At 45.3% G+C, this 22,047-nt stretch overlaps 4 protein-coding genes and 1 pseudogene across 5 annotated transcripts; 2 read left to right on the top strand and 3 right to left on the bottom strand.

Annotated features, from left to right (window-relative positions):
* Positions 1 to 2,595: 2,595 nt before the first annotated feature.
* LOC308328328 (tubulin beta chain-like) lies at positions 2,596 to 3,930 on the bottom strand (the record flags this gene model as incomplete). The annotated part of the gene is made up of 1 exon (XM_080782099.1): positions 2,596 to 3,930. The coding sequence occupies one exon, from the start codon at positions 3,928 to 3,930 to the stop codon at positions 2,596 to 2,598; it is 1,335 nt and encodes a 444-aa protein (XP_080638225.1).
* A 494-nt stretch (positions 3,931 to 4,424) lies between these two features.
* LOC308328327 (tubulin beta chain-like) lies at positions 4,425 to 5,759 on the top strand (the record flags this gene model as incomplete). Its single annotated transcript, XM_080782098.1, has 1 exon — positions 4,425 to 5,759. The coding sequence occupies one exon, from the start codon at positions 4,425 to 4,427 to the stop codon at positions 5,757 to 5,759; it is 1,335 nt and encodes a 444-aa protein (XP_080638224.1).
* A 2,710-nt stretch (positions 5,760 to 8,469) lies between these two features.
* On the top strand, positions 8,470 to 9,804 carry LOC308328326 (tubulin beta chain-like; the record flags this gene model as incomplete). The annotated part of the gene is made up of 1 exon (XM_080782097.1): positions 8,470 to 9,804. One exon carries the CDS (start codon positions 8,470 to 8,472, stop codon positions 9,802 to 9,804), a length of 1,335 nt encoding a protein of 444 aa, XP_080638223.1.
* Positions 9,805 to 14,227: 4,423 nt separating this feature from the next.
* On the bottom strand, positions 14,228 to 16,058 carry LOC308328167 (putative lipid scramblase CLPTM1; annotated as a pseudogene). The gene has a single exon. The product of its transcript is annotated as a putative lipid scramblase CLPTM1 (transcript).
* A 3,377-nt stretch (positions 16,059 to 19,435) lies between these two features.
* On the bottom strand, positions 19,436 to 20,767 carry LOC308328559 (tubulin beta chain-like; the record flags this gene model as incomplete). Its single annotated transcript, XM_080782471.1, has 1 exon — positions 19,436 to 20,767. The coding sequence occupies one exon, from the start codon at positions 20,765 to 20,767 to the stop codon at positions 19,436 to 19,438; it is 1,332 nt and encodes a 443-aa protein (XP_080638597.1).
* Between the last annotated feature and the right edge of the window lie 1,280 nt (positions 20,768 to 22,047).

The raw sequence follows: 22,047 nt of genomic DNA, 5'->3' as shown, positions 1-22,047 counted from the left end.
GTATCTATAATACTACATATAAAATACCTTGAAGTCATACAACTCTGACACTTACGAGTCGAGCCCTGTTTAATTAATACATAACAGGGACTGTTTGTGGCCGAGTGGACGGGCGAGCTCTGGAAGGGGTCTCAAAGCCTGCGACTCAAAGAGTGACGCCTTCCTTCATTGATCCCACCGGAGGAAGTCCAGTGACCGGAGCCAGCACAGCAGTTATACTACAGATACAGGGGGAAAGTAAAGTACTGTATGGGTTCAGCTATAGGCGTATAGCGACCCGACAAACTTCAAAGATCAACAATGAAGAACAATATCAGACAACAGAAACAGAATACTCCAAAAGCAGCGTCCTGGACTGTGAACAAAATGAGTACTATGCAGTCATAGTACAGTCAACATCGGCGTGTCATTACAGAGAAACCGCAAAGTCGATTGATCAGTTATGTACAGTTTTGTCACCAAGAGATCCTTTCTGGTCACCGTTTCAGCTGCAAACAAGGACACGGAAGATAGGAAAAGAGAGGAAATTAACTAAAATATAAATAAATAAAACTAAATAAAAACAGTACTGTAGTTTATTTACAGATCACTAATCCACCCCTCTCTCTCCTCGCTATAGTAATGAATCACTCATCGTGGCTGTATTATTGTTATTGTTGATATGTAAACGTTGTCCTCTCGTGAAAAATGTAATAATAAAAACTAAAATAAATATCCTAATGAAAATGAATAAAGGTGAAACCGTGATAAGTGAAGGTGAACTACAGATGCACCTTGTACTGAAACAGAATGCCCAGCAAGACGCTGCCCATTTAAGACATGGCATTGAGTGAAGTAAAAAACACACAAATAATGTAAAAGCTTGTTTTAAAAGCAACGGCTGTCGGGGATTTCATAGTCAACACTATTTCATCAAATCTAAACCAAATGCCTCCAAGTCTGTAACAATGTAAAAAATCTAGAATCTACTGACCATAATGTGTAAATTCCTAAAAAAAATCTTTAAATGTCTATATTATGATGCCCCCAAACAAAACGGTCTCCAAGGCTAGTTTAACAGCACAAGATAAATAAAAATAGGCTAGAGGGAAAAAGTACACCCTACAATAAAGATAAAAATACATAAAAAGGAGTACAGTACGTACTATAACCTACTTCACATTTTGTCAATAGAGACGATAGATTCAAAAGAAATATTATCGCAGAAATATTATTGTGAGTGTAGAGTACGTATACTGCGTATACGCTCCAAAGGCGTCCATTATCATTGTGTCTTGTAGCTATTTAGTGCATTTATTTACCCCATCGCATATCATTTACCGAGTTTTGTGTCCACCGATGATGAAGGTGGAAGACGTCTTTAGGCCCTCTTGGCGTTGTTGGGGGGATCCACTGTCGCTGACAAACAAAACACACAAGAGGAGAAATAAGCAGGTCTTAAGGCTCATACAGTACATAGTCTGGATGTTCGGTGGTGAGGTGACCACCGAACTACAACATGACGTCACGAGCCGCGGTGAAGCGCAAACCACCGCCACCGCTCCAGCCCTTCTCTCTGTTTTTACTCACCACCGCTCAGCGTTATTTCAGCTCCGGTGGTCAGCTCACCACTGGAGCGGTGGTCACCAAATCCAGACTATGAATAGGCCTTTAGTACGCAGTCACCTCTAGGTGATGTGTTGTGTCTGTGTTTCTGTATTCTCCTGTGTGGTCTGAGGCCTTCAGGTATTCTGGTCCAGAAGTTGCGGAGTCAGTAGCTTCATCTGTTTCAGGTTTAGTGGAGCATATCCTATCCGGTTAGATGTTGTGTCGGCCCTCCGTCTTCTCTCTGACCTTAATCATCTCCTCATCCTGCGGCGGCTGGTGCAACGGAAACTGCCCATAGATCCGAAGTCCCGTTATAGTCCGAACATGCATTAAGGTTGGCGAACAGGCACTGCTCCCGTGCTTGCGGTTATGTTTAGGTTAGAGATAGGGATAGAAATGTCGGAACAATGAACCTTCTGACTAATGACGCGGCACCGGTGCAACACCTCCTCTTGGTGTTGACCTGTTCTTGCTCCCAAGTGGCCTTTAATTGTCTTCGTCTCAAGTGTTGTTCAGTCAGTGTCTGTAAAGCCGGTGGTAAGATGTTCCACGGGGCGTTCATCGGGTCTTACTTTGGTGGCCATCTTCAACGAGACATGTTCCCCGTGCTGATCTTCTAAAAAAGATGTCACGTTCTGTGTAAGCCTGTAGTCGTCGTCTTTCTGTATGCGTCATTCTGGAGATCACTCCTTTATTCACCTTTACTTTCTTCGTGCTGATATTATTATTATTATTGTATTATATTATATTTTATTTATTATTTTTATTATTGTCATTATCATTATTATTCTATTCGTGTTATTCATAATTTCAATTGAATTTCACCCACGGAATCAATAACGACCGTACAACCCATATAATGTAATATATAATATTAGATTGTTTTATATTATGGTCAATGAATTCATAAAGCAAGGGTTTTCGAACCATTGCATCAATTGCACCAATCAACCGGAACATTGCAAGACATTTGCTTCGCTTTGTTGCTCAAACTAAACGCAGGGATTTTCAGTCAAACTCTTCTTCCTCTTCGCCACCCTCTCCTTCCTCCTCAGGGGAAGCGTCTTGGTATTGTTGGAACTCGGACACCAGGTCGTTCATGTTGCTCTCGGCCTCCGTGAACTCCATCTCGTCCATGCCCTCGCCCGTGTACCAGTGGAGGTAGGCCTTGCGGCGGAACATGGCCGTGAACTGGTCCGAGAGGCGTTTGAACACCTCCTGGATGGCCGTGCTGTTGCCGATGAAGGTGGAGGACATCTTGATTCCGCGGGGCGGGATGTCGCAGACGGCCGTCTTGACGTTGCTGGGGATCCACTCCACAAAGTAGCTGCTGTTCTTGTTCTGCACTTTGGTAATTTCGGACTCGACCTCCTTCATGGACATGCGTCCTCGGAACATGGTGGCGACGGTCAGGTATTTTCCGTGGCGCGGATCACAGGCGGCCATCATGTTCTTGGCATCAAACATCTGCTGGATCAGCTGTGGCACGGTGAGCTGCACGTACTGCTGGCTGCCTCGGCTGGTGAGCGGAGCGAATCCAAGTAGGAAGAAATGCAGCCTGGGGAAAGGAATCATGTTTACAGCCAGCTTCCTTAGGTCGGCGTTGAGCTGCCCGGGGAAGCGCAGACAGGTGGTCACTCCGCTCATGGTGGCAGAGACCAGGTGGTTGAGGTCTCCGTAGGTGGGCGTGGTGAGCTTCAGGGTGCGGAAGCAGATGTCGTACAGCGCCTCGTTGTCGATGCAGAACGTCTCGTCTGTGTTCTCGACCAGCTGGTGGACGGACAGCGTGGCGTTGTAAGGCTCCACCACCACGTCCGACACCTTAGGAGAAGGAACAGTGCTGAAAGTGTTCATGATCCTGTCCGGGTATTCCTCTCGGATCTTGCTGATCAGCAGAGTACCCATTCCTGACCCGGTTCCACCTCCCAGAGAGTGGGTCATCTGGAAACCCTGGAGGCAGTCACAGTTCTCTGCCTCCTTCCTCAAGATATCCAGGACAGAGTCCACCAGCTCTGCTCCCTCAGTGTAGTGGCCCTTAGCCCAGTTGTTACCAGCGCCGGTCTGGCCAAAGACAAAGTTATCTGGTCTGAAGATCTGACCAAAAGGACTAGACCTCACGGTGTCCATGGTCCCTGGTTCCAAGTCCAACAGGACGGACCGAGGAACATACTTTCCACTTGTCGCGTGGGTGTAGTAGACGTTGATTCTTTCCAGCTGTAGATCGCTGTCCCCGTTGTATGTCCCGGTGGGGTCGACCCCGTGCTCGTCACTTATGACCTCCCAAAACTTAGCGCCTATTTGATTGCCGCACTGGCCCGCCTGCATGCTCACGATTTCCCTCATTTTCCTTGAAGTCCAAAACCTCTAACTATATTGTATTTAACTATGTTAAAGTCTAAACTAAACAGTGCACAAGAATAATTATGAATGAATTCTCACACTACAACCACTTACATACCGTACCAGGTCTGACGTCACACACAAAATAAACACAAGATATAGAAGAAAAAAGCTGTACGCAATATGCACAAGAAGGCCCTGTTAAGCAGGAAGATGATGTTCACCTGCTACTGCAAACCCAGGCGGGTCTGAGTAGTCCCTAAGCCGTGGGTTCAGGTGAGCCAGAACCAATCGCTCAAAGAGCGAGAGCAACTGACGTCACACATTAATGTTTATTTTGTGAGTGTGACGTCAGACTCAGAAACGTGGTCAGTGATATAAGGTGTTGAAGCGCCAACATGGCATTATATTTCTTTAACCTTAGTTTTGAGTAGTCAAGTGATCTAGGTATCTAAACATAACAGTGAGAGACTGAGAGAGACATACCTATAGACAGAATGAGGGAAATCGTGAGCATGCAGGCGGGCCAATGCGGCAATCAAATTGGCGCTAAGTTTTGGGAGGTCATAAGTGACGAACATGGGGTCGACCCCACCGGGACATACAACGGGGACAGCGATCTGCAGCTGGAAAGAATCAACGTCTACTACAACCACGCGACAAGTGGAAAGTATGTTCCTCGGGCCGTCCTGTTGGACTTGGAACCAGGGACCATGGACACCGTGAGGTCTAGTCCTTTTGGTCAGATCTTCAGACCAGATAACTTTGTCTTTGGCCAGACCGGCGCTGGTAACAACTGGGCTAAGGGCCACTACACTGAGGGAGCAGAGCTGGTGGACTCTGTCCTGGATGTCTTGAGGAAGGAGGCAGAGAACTGTGACTGCCTCCAGGGTTTCCAGATGACCCACTCCCTGGGAGGTGGAACCGGGTCAGGAATGGGTACTCTGCTGATCAGCAAGATCCGAGAGGAATACCCGGACAGGATCATGAACACTTTCAGCGTTGTGCCTTCTCCTAAGGTGTCGGACGTGGTGGTGGAGCCTTACAACGCCACGCTGTCCGTCCACCAGCTGGTCGAGAACACAGACGAGACGTTCTGCATCGACAACGAGGCGCTGTACGACATCTGCTTCCGCACCCTGAAGCTCACCACGCCCACCTACGGAGACCTCAACCACCTGGTCTCTGCCACCATGAGCGGAGTGACCACCTGTCTGCGCTTCCCCGGGCAGCTCAACGCCGACCTGAGGAAGCTGGCTGTAAACATGATTCCTTTCCCCAGGCTGCATTTCTTCCTCCTTGGATTCGCTCCGCTCACCAGCCGAGGCAGCCAGCAGTACGTGCAGCTCACCGTGCCACAGCTGATCCAGCAGATGTTTGATGCCAAGAACATGATGGCCGCCTGTGATCCGCGCCACGGAAAATACCTGACCGTCGCCACCATGTTCCGAGGACGCATGTCCATGAAGGAGGTCGAGTCCGAAATTACCAAAGTGCAGAACAAGAACAGCAGCTACTTCGTGGAGTGGATCCCAAACAACGCCAAGACGGCCGTCTGCGACATCCCGCCCCGCGGCCTCAAGATGTCCTCCACCTTCATCGGCAACAGCACGGCCATCCAGGAGTTGTTCAAACGCCTCTCGGACCAGTTCACGGCCATGTTCCGCCGCAAGGCCTACCTCCACTGGTACACGGGCGAGGGCATGGACGAGATGGAGTTCACGGAGGCCGAGAGCAACATGAACGACCTGGTGTCCGAGTTCCAACAATACCAAGACGCCTCCCCTGAGGACGAGGGAGAGGGTGGCGAAGAGGAAGAAGACTTTGACTGAAAATCCCTGCGTTTAGTTTGAGCAACAAAGCGAAGCAAATGTCTTGCAATGTTCCGGTTGATTGGTGCAATTGATGCAATGTTTCCAAAATCCTGCACCCTTGTTGCTGCACCTTTTGGTTTTATAAATTAGTGCACCATAAAATTAAATACATAATAGGCTACACAATAAGGTATGCAACACATAATAGTAACGATGTTAATGATTAAATGTTAAATGTTAATGAAAGTCATGATAATATAACAATAAAAGTAGTGTTCATCATCATGAAGAAGGAAAAGGCGACACGTGAGATCTTCGGAAGATCTTCGGACATCTTCGGACTGAGACGATATCACCCACGACAGAAAGATGAAAGACAGCTACAGACAGACTTACATCTCATCCAGGCTTACCCAGGAACATCTTACCCAGGCTTTACGGACAATGAAGACGGAGGGCTGACACAACATCTAAACAGATGCTCCACTAACCTGAAAGCAACCCTCAAACCACACGAGAGACAACAGGAAACACACACACACACACACACACACCGACTCGATCAGTTGTTCAGAACGAAACGTTTTACGCGAAAACCAACGAACCTGAAGGAACCAGGCTCGTTCCTGGACTAACCAGGCAAGGTGCGCGTGGGTCGAATGGAGGAGGACGGTGAGTGAAGGACGTCTTCGTTACCTGGAGCATCTGGACCAGTTAGATGTTGGAGAGTTAGGTCCAAGATGGGGAGAAGCTATGTCCAACGTTATGGCCCAATAACGTGATTCATGGGCCATAAAAGGCGTGACCATGAGTAGAACCTAATATTTTGCACTATATGTATTTTCATTTCAATGTTTCAAGTATTGTTAACAACTATTGACTATTATTATTATGTATTTTCATTTCAATGTTTCAAGTATTGTTAACAACTATTTACTAATATTATCACTATATATATTACTATTATTATTTTATTATTATTATTATTACTACTAGTATTATTATATTTATTATTATATTTTTGCACGAGAGGACAACATGACAATAATATAGCCAAGATAATAATGAGAAGAAACCCCGCGATGAAGAACTACGACAATAATAATAAGATGAGAGGCATCGAGGGATTAGCACAGCAGCAATAGGGAGGGCTTATATTAGTGTCTGATTATAGAAGGCTGTGAGGCATAACCTTTTGTCATTATTGTATATATTTGTACAGGAATGACTATAGAACCAGACCTGCCGAAACACCTTTTAGTTTTTATTTAGTTTGTTTTTGTATTTTATTGTCCATGTCCTTGTGTATGGCGCGCAAAGCCGCTGGAAATAAGCTCTTGATGAAAAATACTGTACCGACACTGACTGACATTCTTAGATATCGTTTTTATTGTTATCGTCGTATTCTGTTCTCCATGGATACTGTATTGTTTTACTGTTATTATCATCATATTCCATGCTTCTGAGATACTGTATTGTTTTACTGCTAGGATTGTAGTCTTATTCTTTGCGGATAATTTTTATTGTTACCAGCGTAGTAGGCTAGCCATGTTGATGATTTTAATACATATAGGACCACAATGGAAACGAGTCTCCAGGACTATTTTTTTGCGTTATCTTTTTAGCCTTAATGTCCAACTGTACCATGTGCCGTTTACATTTCTGACTAATAATAGTTAAGAAGAAAAAAAAGCTATACGCAATATGCACAATAAGCCATAGAAACACAGATGACCAAACTTGAGAGGAAGTAGAGACTGGAGATGACGTCAGCTTTTTTGTTACTGACTGATTGACTGAAGGCGTTGTCTGTCAACGCTGTACTCCCGCAGCATTAGCATGTATTAGCATGCATTAGCAGGTCCAGAGTCTTCTGCACAAATGAATGGAAAAGCGATTTCAAGGGTGAGTCGTTAACCTATACGATAATCCCAGGTGTGAATAGTGGATCGAAGCTAGGCAGGCTTCTATAGTATAATCGCTCAGTGCATTCGCAATAATTGGGAGATCTAAAGGTCAGAGGTCCTTTGACCAATGACTGTGAGCTTCAGTCCTTGACCGTTTCCCATGACCCTCTAACGTATTGCCCAATTTTCGTGGAAGAAGAAAAAACGGTAAAAAAACAATATAGGAGCCAATCACCCCTTCAGGCTTGGCCCCTGAAATGTGTGAATGAATAAACAAATTAATAATATAATAATAATATTGAAATGAATGAATGAATGAATGAATGAATCCATCCATCCACCTTCAACTGCATGGCAGGGGCGTCCTCCTCCCTGAGCCAAGGCTAGGCTTGACCGCATACCTCATGTATATGGCCTACTGCGACGCAGTGAGCTTCTCAGCTAACCGTTGCGGCTGGATGGTGTTCAAGGAGCTGGAAACGTTGAACTACATGATTCTTCCGTTGTTGCCCTCGGTGTCAAGGTCAGTGAAGGCCCTGTTAAGCAGGAAGATGATGTTCACCTGCTACTGCAAACCCAGGCGGGTCTGAGTAGTCCCTAAGCCGTGGGTTCAGGTGAGCCAGAACCAATCGCTCAAAGAGCGAGAGCAACTGACGTAGTAATGTTTATTTTGTGTGTGTGACGTCAGACTGGTCAGTGATATAAGGTGTAGCAGCGCCAAAATGGCATTATATTTCTTTAACCTTAGTTTTCAATAGTCAAGTCATCTAGGTATCTAAACATAACAGTGAGAGACTGAGAGAGACATACCTATAGACAGAATGAGGGAAATCGTGAGCATGCAGGCTGGCCAATGCGGCAATCAAATTGGCGCTAAGTTTTGGGAGGTCATAAGTGACGAGCATGGGGTCGACCCCACCGGGACATACAACGGGGACAGCGATCTACAGCTGGAAAGAATCAACGTCTACTACAACCACGCGACAAGTGGAAAGTATGTTCCTCGGGCCGTCCTGTTGGACTTGGAACCAGGGACCATGGACACCGTGAGGTCTAGTCCTTTTGGTCAGATCTTCAGACCAGATAACTTTGTCTTTGGCCAGACCGGCGCTGGTAACAACTGGGCTAAGGGCCACTACACTGAGGGAGCAGAGCTGGTGGACTCTGTCCTGGATGTCTTGAGGAAGGAGGCAGAGAACTGTGACTGCCTCCAGGGTTTCCAGATGACCCACTCCCTGGGAGGTGGAACCGGGTCAGGAATGGGTACTCTGCTGATCAGCAAGATCCGAGAGGAATACCCGGACAGGATCATGAACACTTTCAGCGTTGTGCCTTCTCCTAAGGTGTCGGACGTGGTGGTGGAGCCTTACAACGCCACGCTGTCCGTCCACCAGCTGGTCGAGAACACAGACGAGACGTTCTGCATCGACAACGAGGCCCTGTACGACATCTGCTTCCGCACCCTCAAGCTCACCACGCCCACCTACGGAGACCTCAACCACCTGGTCTCTGCCACCATGAGCGGAGTGACCACCTGTCTGCGCTTCCCCGGGCAGCTCAACGCCGACCTGAGGAAGCTGGCTGTAAACATGATTCCTTTCCCCAGGCTGCATTTCTTCCTACTTGGATTCGCTCCGCTCACCAGCCGAGGCAGCCAGCAGTACGTGCAGCTCACCGTGCCACAGCTGATCCAGCAGATGTTTGATGCCAAGAACATGATGGCCGCCTGTGATCCGCGCCACGGAAAATACCTGACCGTCGCCACCATGTTCCGAGGACGCATGTCCATGAAGGAGGTCGAGTCCGAAATTACTAAAGTGCAGAACAAGAACAGCAGCTACTTCGTGGAGTGGATCCCAAACAACGCCAAGACGGCCGTCTGCGACATCCCGCCCCGCGGCCTCAAGATGGCCTCCACCTTCATCGGCAACAGCACGGCCATCCAGGAGGTGTTCAAACGCCTCTCGGACCAGTTCACGGCCATGTTCCGCCGCAAGGCCTACCTCCACTGGTACACCGGCGAGGGCATGGACGAGATGGAGTTCACGGAGGCGGAGAGCAACATGAACGACCTGGTGTCCGAGTTCCAACAATACCAAGACGCTTCCCCTGAGGACGAGGGAGAGGGTGGCGAAGAGGAAGAAGACTTTGACTGAAAATCCCTGCGTTTAGTTTGAGCAACAAAGCGAAGCAAATGTCTTGCAATGTTCCGGTTGATTGGTGCAATTGATGCAATGTTTCCAAAATCCTGCACCCATGTTTGCTGCACTTTTGGTTTTATAAATTAGTGCACCATAAAATTAAATACATAATAGGCTACACAATAAGGTATGCAACACATAATAGTAACGATGTTAATGATTAAATGTTAAATGTTAATGAAAGTCATGATAATATAACAATAAAAGTAGTGTTCATCATCATGAAGAAGGAAAAGGCGACACATGAGATCTTCGGAGATCTTCGGACATCTTCGGACGGAGACGACATCACCCACGACAGAAAGATGAAAGACGGTACACGGAATATGAATAATTACAAAATCATCTGGGAACATGGAACATCTTACCCAGGCTTTACGGACAATGAAGACGGAGGGCTAACCAGATGCTCCACTAACCTGAAAGCAACCCTCAAACCACACGAGAGGCAACAGGAAACACACACACACACACACATCGACTCGATCAGTTGTTCAGAATGAAACGTTTTACGCGAAAACCAACGAACCTGAAGGAACCAGGCTCGTTCCTGGACTAACCAGGCAAGGTGCGCGTGGGTCGAATGGAGGAGGACGGACCAGTTAGATGTTGGAGAGTTAGATCCAAGATGGGGAGAAGCTATGTCCAACGTTATGGCCCAATAACGTGATTCATGGGCCATAAAAGGCGCGACCATGAGTAGGACCTAATATTTTGCACTATATGTATTTTCATTTCAATGTTTCAAGTATTGTTAACAACTATTTACTATTATTATCACTATATATATTACTATTATTAATATTATAACCACGACGACAAAGCTAAGATAATAAGATGAGAGGCATGGAGGGATTACTACAGCAGCAATAGGGAGGCCTTATATTGGTGTCTGATTATAGAAGGCTATGAGGCGATTAATATTGTATATATTTGGTTTGAGCAATCTGTACAGCAATGACTACAGAACCAGACCTGCCGAAACACCATTAGTTTTATTTCGTTTGTTTATGTATTTTAGTCTTTTGCTTTCTTCTCCCGTTGTCCATGTGTATGGCGCGTAAAGCCGCTGGAAATAAGCTCTTGATGGAAAATACTGTACTGACACTGACTGACATTCTTAGATATCGTTTTTATTGTTATCGTCGTATTCTGTTCTCCATGGATACTGTATTGTTTTACTGTTATTATCATCATATTCCATGCTTCTGAGATACTGTATTGTTTTACTGCTAGGATTGTAGTCTTATTCTTTGCGGATAATTTTTATTGTTACCAGCGTAGTAGGCTAGCCATGTTGATGAATTTAATACATATAGGACCACAATGGAAACGAGTCCCCAGGACTATTTTTGCGTTATCTTTTTAGCCTTAATGTCCGACTGTACCACGTGCCGTTTACATTTCTGACTAATGATAGTTTTATTGTAATCGTTGTATTCTATTTTTCGTAGATACTGTATTGTTCTATTGTTATCATTGAATTCCATTCTTCATAGATGCTGTATTGTTTTATTGGCGTCAACTGTGACCGTTCTCCTTTGTGCATAGCGCAGTGCAGGATGCTCCCTCTGGTGTACGCTGTCGCATACCATGCTCCCTCTGGTGTACGCTGTCGTACGATCGAGCTCTTCGAGAGTCTCTTCATCGTCGATATACAGTCGTCTGCTCCTGATAGTGATTTGATCTGATAGTCTCTTCATCGTCGTCTGCTCCCGATAGTGATTTTCTGATATTGTTCTTCATTGTTGATCTTTAGTTATCGGGTCGCTACTCCTAGCTGTAGCCTACAGTACTTTACTCCCCCCCCCCCCCCCCCCCCACTTTATCTGTATCTGTACTAACAAACTGCCGTGCTGCCTCTGGTGACTGGATTTCCTCCCTGTGGGATCAATACAGGTCTATTGGTCTGTCTATCGTTGAGCTTTGAGTCGCAGGCTTCGAGACAGGAAATCTCCACCAGCCGTTGCTACTGAAACAAGCTTGTGAATTAATTGTGTTTTGACCCGATTCAGTGCTTGATCTTGTTACTTACTTACTGATCATTGTTTCAGTAAGCAACTGTAGTTCACCTTCTTTTTTATATTCTGTATAGGCATATGCATTTTTTTATTTCATTTTATTTTTATTTGAACGTTTGTGTTTGTATGTATTTTTTATTTGTTTATTTTTTTCATTTTTTTTATTGCTATCATTTTCATGAGAGAACATCACAATACTATAACTACTGATGAAGCCGAGTTAATAGGACAGAAAAAGCCCCATGAACGGTTGCAATTATAGCAACATCGATGTGACAATAATAATCATAACGCTAAGATAATAACAAGAAACATAATTATACCCTGTGAGTGATTTATACTATTGGCCTAGCCGCAATAGGGAGAGGGTCTACGTTATTGAATATTAAAAAAAAAGGCATAACCAAATACCTTGTGCAATATTGGTTTGAGGAATAAATATATTATATACAAATAACTCTGTAAATACTAGTGCCAATACACCTTTTTTTTGTTTGCTATTTAGTTTTATTATATTTATTACACATGGTCACAAACCACGTGACCATTAAGCCCAGACAATGGTGTTTCCCGGGGTGGTGCTTGGCTCTGGTCATGACATAGCACTATAATAGCATTTTATGTAAACAGCACTAAAGTATGTATGCATAGTTAGTTTCATTATATTCCACTGTTACGTTCTTAGCTTACGTATGATTCATGAGAACTACTTTTTTCGATGTATTGCCATGTTATTTTTTTGTTCTTGCTTAATGTAAATCGCTATGGATTAAGAGCATCTGCTAAATGCCTAAATTGTGTAAATTGTAAATATCCAGCAGGGAGTGGAGGGGCTCACTGTGATCCTCCATAGAAGTGACTTTGAAATATATTTCAGAGCTTCTTTTTTTTTTGGTTTTTACATTTATTTTAATTGTACTCTTGCTGTTGCCTGTATTTGTATGACGCCTTACATTAAGATCTATGCTGCGAAATGAATGCTTAACTTAACATTGAAGACAAAAAGTGAGGACGCAAATTGTGATTGGATGGAATGAGATGATGTGCGATGATAAGAGCGCCCCTCACTTCACAAGGGTGTGATTTTTTTTGTTCAAAGGAGTTTCATGCGGTAGATTTTATACCCTGTTAGTTGGTCAATTATATACCGTAATCAATTATGTTGTTGCAAAAACCAGCTTGTAAATTAATGTGTTTTTATGTGATCAATGTTGTATAATGGGCACTCACCTTCACTTATCACTGTATCTATGCATCTTCAATAGAATGTTACCGGTTATGTTATATGTTAGTTAATGTTAGAATAAAATCTCCATGAATAATTACTAGGCCTATAGCTGCAATAGCAACATCAGCATATGACAACAATAATAAAGCCAAAATAATGTGATTATTACAAAAAGAAAAAGCCCCATCGAGCAGTTAGCAGTTAGACTAATATCATTTGCACCGTCGGACCAATGCTAGGCGACCAATGGTGCATTAAGGCATATATCCTTACATTGTGCAATATCGGTTTGAATACGAAAATGTGTCGATAGGCCTACACCTTTTTATTTTTATTTATTTTCAAGCAAAGCTAGTAACACTACAGAGCTCCAGATCCTGATGTCCCCGAGTTTGTTTTGGCTAAATAGTCCGCACTCTCACATGGCTATCAGTATTGTCTGTTTGTTTGTTTGTTTGGAAGAAGAAGGTGAAGAAGGTGAAGAAGAACCTAGGGATGTCAAACTCAAATACACAGTGGGCCAAAATAAAGAAATTGGTACAAGTCGAGGGCCTGTGTGTTTCAACACACAGGCCAAACTTGACAAAACGTACTTCCATACAGAAAATAATGAACTGCAAAGATTAAGGTTACAATACATACCAACGATGCTACAACTGGGAGAACATTAGAGCAGATGTTTGCAGATACAATATACATGTGTCATGAATAGTTTGCAATGAAAATCTAATGCACTTCCTGAAAGGTCACATGATGTGTGTCACATGACAAAACTGAAAGCCTACTTCCTGTATTTCTTAAAGAGACACTACTTGCCATAGGAAACAATGAATTAGCTTATTTTCTAAATAAAACCCAAAACATGAAATAAACAACCGTAACAGAACAAGAAGTTAGTTTCGTCCAAATACATGGCAGAGGGCAGAGGCATTGTATGGACATTGCTAAGGAGCGGGGCATGAATATCCAGGAGATACTCATGATGTGCTCTCAGCATCTCCAATGCATCTCCAACCTATCCAAAGTCTACTGTAGCCACTCATGTTGTGGTAGACTTTAGAAAATTACTATTAGTCAGTTCAATGGGTAAAATACATTGATTAAACAAAAAAGATACAAGATACATGTGTTAATCATTCTTCTTCTCCTCCTCTGCTTTGTCTGTGATGGCGAGTGGAGGAGGAGGAGGAGTGGTGGTCTCTGCCTGCTCTGTGGTGTCCTTGGAAGGGTCTGCTCCGCTAGTGTCAAACTCGTTCATCCGGTTGGGATCCACCCGATAGATCCAGCGCTGGTACAGGTAGACCAAGAACACCACATCATCTCTGAGGCATCCTATCCTGCACATCTTGGGCATCTCGATGAGAAAGGGTCATCAATGAGAGTGCAGAGTGCCTTGTAGGTGAGCATCCTCCATGGGAGGTGAGCCACCGACTTCATCTCGTAGTTGATGAACAACTGTGGCGTCATTGTTATGAAACCAAATGTTAACGAGAAGCCATAGAGCATACCGAGTACCCATGAGTACCATCCTTTGTGCTCCACATAAAGTAAACTGTAGATGGCATAGCAGCCAAACAGAGGATACAGCAGCCATGACAGGTACCTGAAGGCCATGTCATCATGGATTTTAGTCGAGGACTGAACATATGTGGACTTGTCTTTGAATACCAGTCGTGGGATTAGCCCAAAGATTTTGTTCTCTCTGTCCAACGTGACATCCATAACCTTGGTAATGTTCCAGAAGAAGTCCATTAGGAGGCCGACGAAGACGCTGACCTGGACAACAACGTTGGTCACGTTGTCAAGTATGTAGAGCAACACTACCAGGGACTGGAAAACACTGAAGACGACGGAGCGCACCGACAGCTGGCCTTCCAGAGATTGACGGCTATTCCAGAACTGGATATCATTTTTGAAGGCCAGGAACTCAAAGATACCGTGTCCAATGGAGACAACAAGTGTCACTCCCCAGAGGTAAGGGGCCACCTTGAAGGTGTCTTCAGGTAAGAAATTCCACGGCGAGCAGCTGGCATTCTGGTCCGCATACAGCAACCAGCGCCACAGGGACAGCGGGCAGTAGGAGAGGCGCAGTGGCACTGTCTTCAGGGTGTCGTTGACAGGATAGTAGTCCTTCTGGAGGTTCCAGTAATCATTGAAGAACACAATGGGGTAGTAGTCCCCGCTCGCAGCCTCAAACTTAACATGTTGGTCAAGTGGTGGACCAAGCCCTTCACCCAGGCTGTGTGGTCATCCACCATGTTGATGGTGAGGTTGGGGTGCCAGTGAGAGATGATCTCTACAGGACCATGGCTCTCTGACCGCCTGATCACTTCGGGATCTGCTTCCGTCTCTCCTGTGAGTAGATTCTTGGTCTTCGTGAACTTTCTACGCTTGTATTTATTCAGCATTCTTGTCGAATGGACAGTCGCCGGTCTACGATACAGCGCCTTGCATTTCGGGTCTGGGTGGAATCCACTTTTAGTGAAGTAGACGTGTATGTAAAGGGAACCATTGTGCTGCACAGGCTCTGGGATCGCCATCTCCTTGTACTGCTCATAGCAGCCATCGCCATCCTCCCCTGTGGCCCAGTCTCCATAGACCAGGTCTCTGTGGAACCAGAACAGGGCTTCGGTGTTGTTGAAGTCAGAAAAGACCTCATCCTGGGAGATATAGACATACAGGTCCATGAGGGTATCTTTGGGGAAGAGGTTCCGGCTGGGTAATCTTGGGACCCCTGCCGGGGTGCTGGGGTCAGGAGTGGATGGCCCTCCACGGAACCAGATACTGATCGCCCAGATGATGAAGACGCCACCTCTGATGAACTGCCATGCATTAGGTGGATCCTGTGCGTTCTCAGCTGTCTGCACAGCGTGGCCATCTGCCGCTGCAGCAGTTCCATTTAAGCTCACCTCGCCGTTGCCCACGGGGGCTTCAGTTGCTTCGCTCTCCTGCGTCGCCATCTTCCCTCTCTCTTGGTCGATTGTTGTACAATGTTATACAACCCTAGACTAATTTAGAATACACTCTGTAATTGAAAGACAGCTGACTGAACATAATATTGGCCAATATGTCAAATATGTAAATATTACATAATGGTATGGCGTGTATTACAATTAAACCACTTTTCAAGTCCTTCTTTGGCGTTGCTTACAGACCAGAACGAACGTACATTGTGTCTCTAAACACGACGCAAACTAATGAACATAAGTATGAAGACATCCATGTGGATTCTTACTCACCAACATCAAAGAAAAAATGCCAATAATTCCCAGTAGGATGAAGGTAAACAATTGAAACTTCCTGGGCAAGTATAGAGTACGTTTCTGCACACATACGGATGCAATGACGTCATGATGGCGTTGACCAATCAAGAGATAACGTGCATGTTACAACCATGACACGTTACAACCATGGCGGCTCTCCCATACCCGTTACAATTTGCTGGACCCCTGGGAGATGGAGTCTGTCCCTGTTAAAATGCACTAGAGACCCCTGGGAGATGGAGTCTGTCCCCGTTACAATGCACTAGAGACCCCTGGGAGATGTAGTCTGTCCCTGTTACAATGCACTAGAGACCCCTGGGAGATGGAGTCTGTCCCCGTTACAATGCACTAGAGACCCCTGGGAGATGTAGTCTGTCCCCGTTACAATGCACTAGAGACCCCTGGGAGATGGAGTCTGTCCCTGTTACAATGCACTAGAGACCCCTGGGAGATGGAGTCTGTCCCTGTTACAATGCACTAGAGACCCCTGGGAGATGGAGTCTGTCCCTGTTACAATGCCCTAGAGACCCCTGGGAGATACTGCTTACTATAGTATATAATGTTGCTACTTATTATCGTTATTTTTGGTATGTAGTCCTGTGGAAAAGATAATATAAAGAAAATACAAAGATTCAATTCAAATAGAATATTCAAATAGGTCATATTTAAGCAGCAGTATGGGGGCCATTGCTGAAATGACATTAATTTATAAATAAAAATAAATACGTACGTAATGAGTAAATAAAAACTACGAGTAAATGAACCTAAATTAAATTGTGTAAAGGGGAAGCCGTGGAAAGTGAACGTGAACTACAGATGCACATTCAAACAGAGTACCCCGCTGGAGAGGCTGCCCATTCCAACAAGAAATAGAAGTTCAAGCATTGAGTTCAAGTAAAAACAGTTGATTTTACATGTTGGTTTCAAAAGCAGCGACTGGCGGAGATCTGTGCTCCGTGGAGCACACCTTCGTAGTTAGCGGTAATAATGAAAGGCCTCGACCTGGGTCTTATCAAAATAAAATAACAAGATCTACTGACCTTGTGACTGAAATTTCTAAAATAAGGCGATACAATCTACGACCCTCCGAGTGAACATTGGTAAAGTAAAACAATAACAAAATCTACGGCCCCTTGAATGGAAATGTCTAAAGTAAAGCAATAACATCTACGGCCCCTTGAATGGAAACGAATAAAGTAAAGCAATAAAATCTATACGGTCCCTTGAATGGAAACGTCTAAAGTAAAGCAATAAAATCTATACGGTCCCTTGAGTGGAAATGTCTAAAATAAAGCAATAACATCTATACTGTCCCTTGAGTGAAAATTCTAAAATAAAGCAATAAAATCTACGACCCCCAAGTGAACATTGTAAAGTAAAAGCAATAAAATCTACGAAGTGAACATTGTAAAGTAAAGTAAAGCAATAAAATCTATACAGTTCTAAAATAAAGCAACAACAATCTACGCTCCCCATGAGGGGATTATTCATTATTATTATAAGGTCTTGTGTTCCTAAATTTGTAAAAGATGAATCGGCCAAACTCTAACACCTGGTTATAAAAACACAATAACGTTGACATCTACTATTAGCATCGTACGTACGGTTGATGCTCCATCGTCTACCAGCGTGTATCATCCCTGATCATGTCCCCACGTCTCTCACATGCATGGCTTCCGTGTTTATTTTAAGGGGTCCGGCTACATTACCAATAGCCGGAAACCTAAAATACTAATACTCGGCTGCAATCCAAGACCTAAATATCCTTCATATAGTCATAGTTATGGTCAAACCTAAATGATCCATGGATTTGAACAAGCCCGTTTCAGTCTGGGCATATACTTCCTTTCAGCCGTGGCTAGCTAACCTTCCTCGATGCAGGTCGTTCCTCTCCATTTCCCGTAACGTGAGAGATCAGGGCAGCAGTCGTCGTGCCATTTCGGCGGCAGGGGAGTGTTCTATAATGCGTTATCGTCACAGCGGGGTGCCGGCTGTTTAGAACAGGACATGTTCAGGAGTTTTGGAAAGACGGGAAAAAGGGGTTCCTGACGTGATCTGAGGGATCGGTGTCGTGAGTGGTGGGGTTAACTCTAGCTGACTCGAAGGCAGACGGGATGCCGTAGACTCTACGGCATAGAGGATGGTGGCAAAAAACTGGCAATGAATGGGAGTAGATTGGGGGGCAACGTCCTGGAAGATCTGGGAAGGGGATGGGGCAATGGCCTGGAACATCTATAGGAAAGGGATGGAGCAACGGCCGGGAACATCTAGGAAAGGGATGGGGCTTAGAGGACAGGCGGGTAGAAGCTCGTCTGGAGAGGAGAGAAGGAAGATGGAGTATAGTCTTCGGGTGAGTTAGACAAAATGTATTAATTATATTATTAGTATTTAATTGGAAGATGGGAGAAGTTGGGAGAACTTTGTTCATCAACTCTCTCATCAAGATCTCTTAATGTGTCCATTCTTGACAATCCAAACATCCACGGTTTCCTCAATATCTGTGAGGACTTTGTTGGCCGAGTCCATGGTCTCTCTCTCTGGTGTTCATCGCCTCATCCGGTAGCTCTTCTGGCTTTGCCTCGGTGTTTTCACACATATCTGTAAAGCCCGTGGCAAGATATTCCATAGGGTCATACTTTGGCCACTTTGTTAGTCCTTCAACGAGACATGTCCCCAGATGGTTGTCTGTCTGTCTCTCTCTCTCCGAAGGTCTCTGAAGCAATTTTGCTTTCCTTTTCATATGATGATTCATATTATTAGGATTATTATTTATTATATTATACAGTATTATATTATTAGTTTTAGTATTATTTTATATTTTACATTATTATTTTATTTTAATATTTGAAGGTTTGAAGGTTTAATTTTAACTTTGACTCAATTTCAACTTTATTGTCACATCACAGGTTTACGGGTTTACACCCGTTAAAATGTTGTTTACATAAAAGCTCCTGTCATTTATGTATATATTATATGTATGGTGAACCTTATAAATTAAAGTTAACCTAAAACATTGCAAGACCGAACGTCACGAGACATTTTGTTTCGCGGTTCAACTGAATGCAGGATTTGGTTTAGTCATATTCCTCCTCTTCCTCACCTTCTCCTTCCTCCTCAGGGGAAGCGTCTTGGTATTGTTGGAACTCGGACACCAGGTCGTTCATGTTGCTCTCGGCCTCCGTGAACTCCATCTCGTCCATGCCCTCGCCCGTGTACCAGTGGAGGTAGGCCTTGCGGCGGAACATGGCCGTGAACTGCTCCGAGATGCGTTTAAAGAGCTCCTGGATGGCCGTGCTGTTGCCGATGAAGGTGCCGGCCATCTTGAGGCCGCGAGGCGGGATGTCGCAGACGGCCGTCTTGGCGTTGTTGGGGATCCACTCCACGAAGTAGCTGCTGTTCTTGTTCTGCACTTTGGTCATCTCGGACTCGACCTCCTTCATGGACATGCGTCCTCGGAACATGGTGGCGACGGTCAGATAGCGCCCGTGGCGCGGATCACAGGCGGCCATCATGTTCTTGGCATCAAACATCTGCTGGATCAGCTGTGGCACGGTGAGCTGCACGTACTGCTGGCTGCCTCGGCTGGTGAGCGGAGCGAATCCAAGTAGGAAGAAATGCAGCCTGGGGAAAGGAATCATGTTTACAGCCAGCTTCCTTAGATCGGAGTTGAGCTGCCCGGGGAAGCGCAGACAGGTGGTCACTCCGCTCATGGTGGCAGAGACCAGGTGGTTGAGGTCTCCGTAGGTGGGCGTGGTGAGCTTCAGGGTGCGGAAGCAGATGTCGTACAGGGCCTCGTTGTCGATGCAGAACGTCTCGTCTGTGTTCTCGACCAGCTGGTGGACGGACAGCGTGGCGTTGTAAGGCTCAATCACTACGTCCGACACCTTAGGAGAAGGCACAACGCTGAAAGTGTTCATGATCCTGTCCGGGTATTCCTCTCGGATCTTGCTGATTACCAGGGTACCCATCCCTGACCCGGTTCCACCTCCCAGGGAGTGGGTGAGCTGGAAACCCTGGAGGCAGTCACAGTTCTCTGCCTCCTTCCTCAAGACATCCAGGACAGAGTCCACCAGCTCTGCTCCCTCAGTGTAGTGGCCCTTAGCCCAGTTGTTACCAGCGCCGGTCTGGCCAAAGACAAAGTTATCTGGTCTGAAGATCTGACCAAAAGGACTAGACCTCACGGTGTCCATGGTCCCTGGTTCCAAGTCCAACAGGACGGCCCGAGGAACATACTTTCCACTTGTCGCGTGGGTGTAGTAGACGTTGATTCTTTCCAGCTGTAGATCGCTGTCCCCGTTGTATGTCCCGGTGGGGTCGACCCCATGCTCGTCACTTATGACCTCCCAGAACTTGGCTCCGATTTGATTGCCACATTGGCCAGCTTGCATACTTACAATTTCCCGCATTGTCTCGAAGTCCAAAACAGACCGATCAAATATCGCAAGTACTAACTACTTTTATGTGTATGAGACTCCCAATGTTTGTCCCTCGCTCCTAAATCTAAAAGGTTCTAGTGAATGTTTTGAAGGCAAGCACATTATATAGCTGACCAAGCACTGGTCTGACGTCACACACAGGACAAACCTAAAGCTGGGATCGCTTGACTAAGGGCCGATTCATACTCCTATTTTACCGCTGTTTCGGCGCTGTAGTGCCCAAATGATTTCGGCTCGTCAGAGATTTTCAGTATCACCGAAGAGACGACTTTAGGACTTCAAGGTACTGTAGGTATAGGTCTAAAGGATTTATTACAGCAGTTGTAATAGACATTAGTTAGTAGCAGTACTTGCGCGCTCTGCTTGCGCACAAGTATGGCCTATACCTGTGTGCAAGGCGCAAGTTTGCACCTCGACAGAGTGCAGTTCTAGTTAAATCTAGGTTGAGGACTGTAGGCCGATTAGATAGGATGTTCACCGCCACAGAACGGAAAGCACTGCAGAGAGTGGTGCGAACAGCACGGCGCATCGTGGGAGGGGAGCTTCCCCCGCTCCAGGAAATACACGAGATACGTCAGGGAAATCCATCACCCCAGACAGCCGTAGCCTGTTCAAGCCACAGCCGCGCCCACGGCCGGGCAAACGTTACATGAGCATCAAGAGCAGCACCACCAGACTCTTGAAAAGTTTTCAGACAATTAGACTGCTGAACAAGATCTACTGTAGGTCTGGTGACACTGCACAGACTGAACTGAACTTGTCTTTCGTTCTAATAGAGACTCCTTTATATTATACACGTAGTAGTTGCAACCACTATATTAATGCAAAGTACTTCATACAGCTTAAGTTAAGACACATGTGTGGCCGGTTAAGACTCACCCGTGGTTACGGTTTGCGGTAGTGTGTCGGACTAATGCCTGTCAGTTAGTTAGTACGCTGGTGCCTTTCCCTTTATCCATAAACTTTTTACTATTTTGAAAAACATTTTTAAATTGTTCAAATAGCCGATCTACAAGCCCACAACGTGTCGGTGAGGAACACACAGCATGGGAGAGGCTTGTTTCAGAAGGCTATGTTAAAACACATTGAAGCAAAGAGTTAGTGAACATGGAATATTGATCAAATAACCCTGTCATACATAATACAATAACTATCCTTGTCTGCGGAACAATGGTGCCGCCTTGTGGTTGAAAGCTACCACTGAGTCACTGCACACCATCCCAGTTCCATTATAACTGTAGTAGGCTACT

Source organism: Protomyctophum bolini, assembly GCF_963924005.1.
Source record: "Protomyctophum bolini genome assembly, chromosome: 14".
Classification (NCBI taxonomy): Eukaryota; Metazoa; Chordata; class Actinopteri; order Myctophiformes; family Myctophidae; genus Protomyctophum; species Protomyctophum bolini.
The sequence above is the reverse complement of the archived record's forward strand: the minus strand, read 5'-3'. Positions and strand labels throughout refer to the sequence as shown.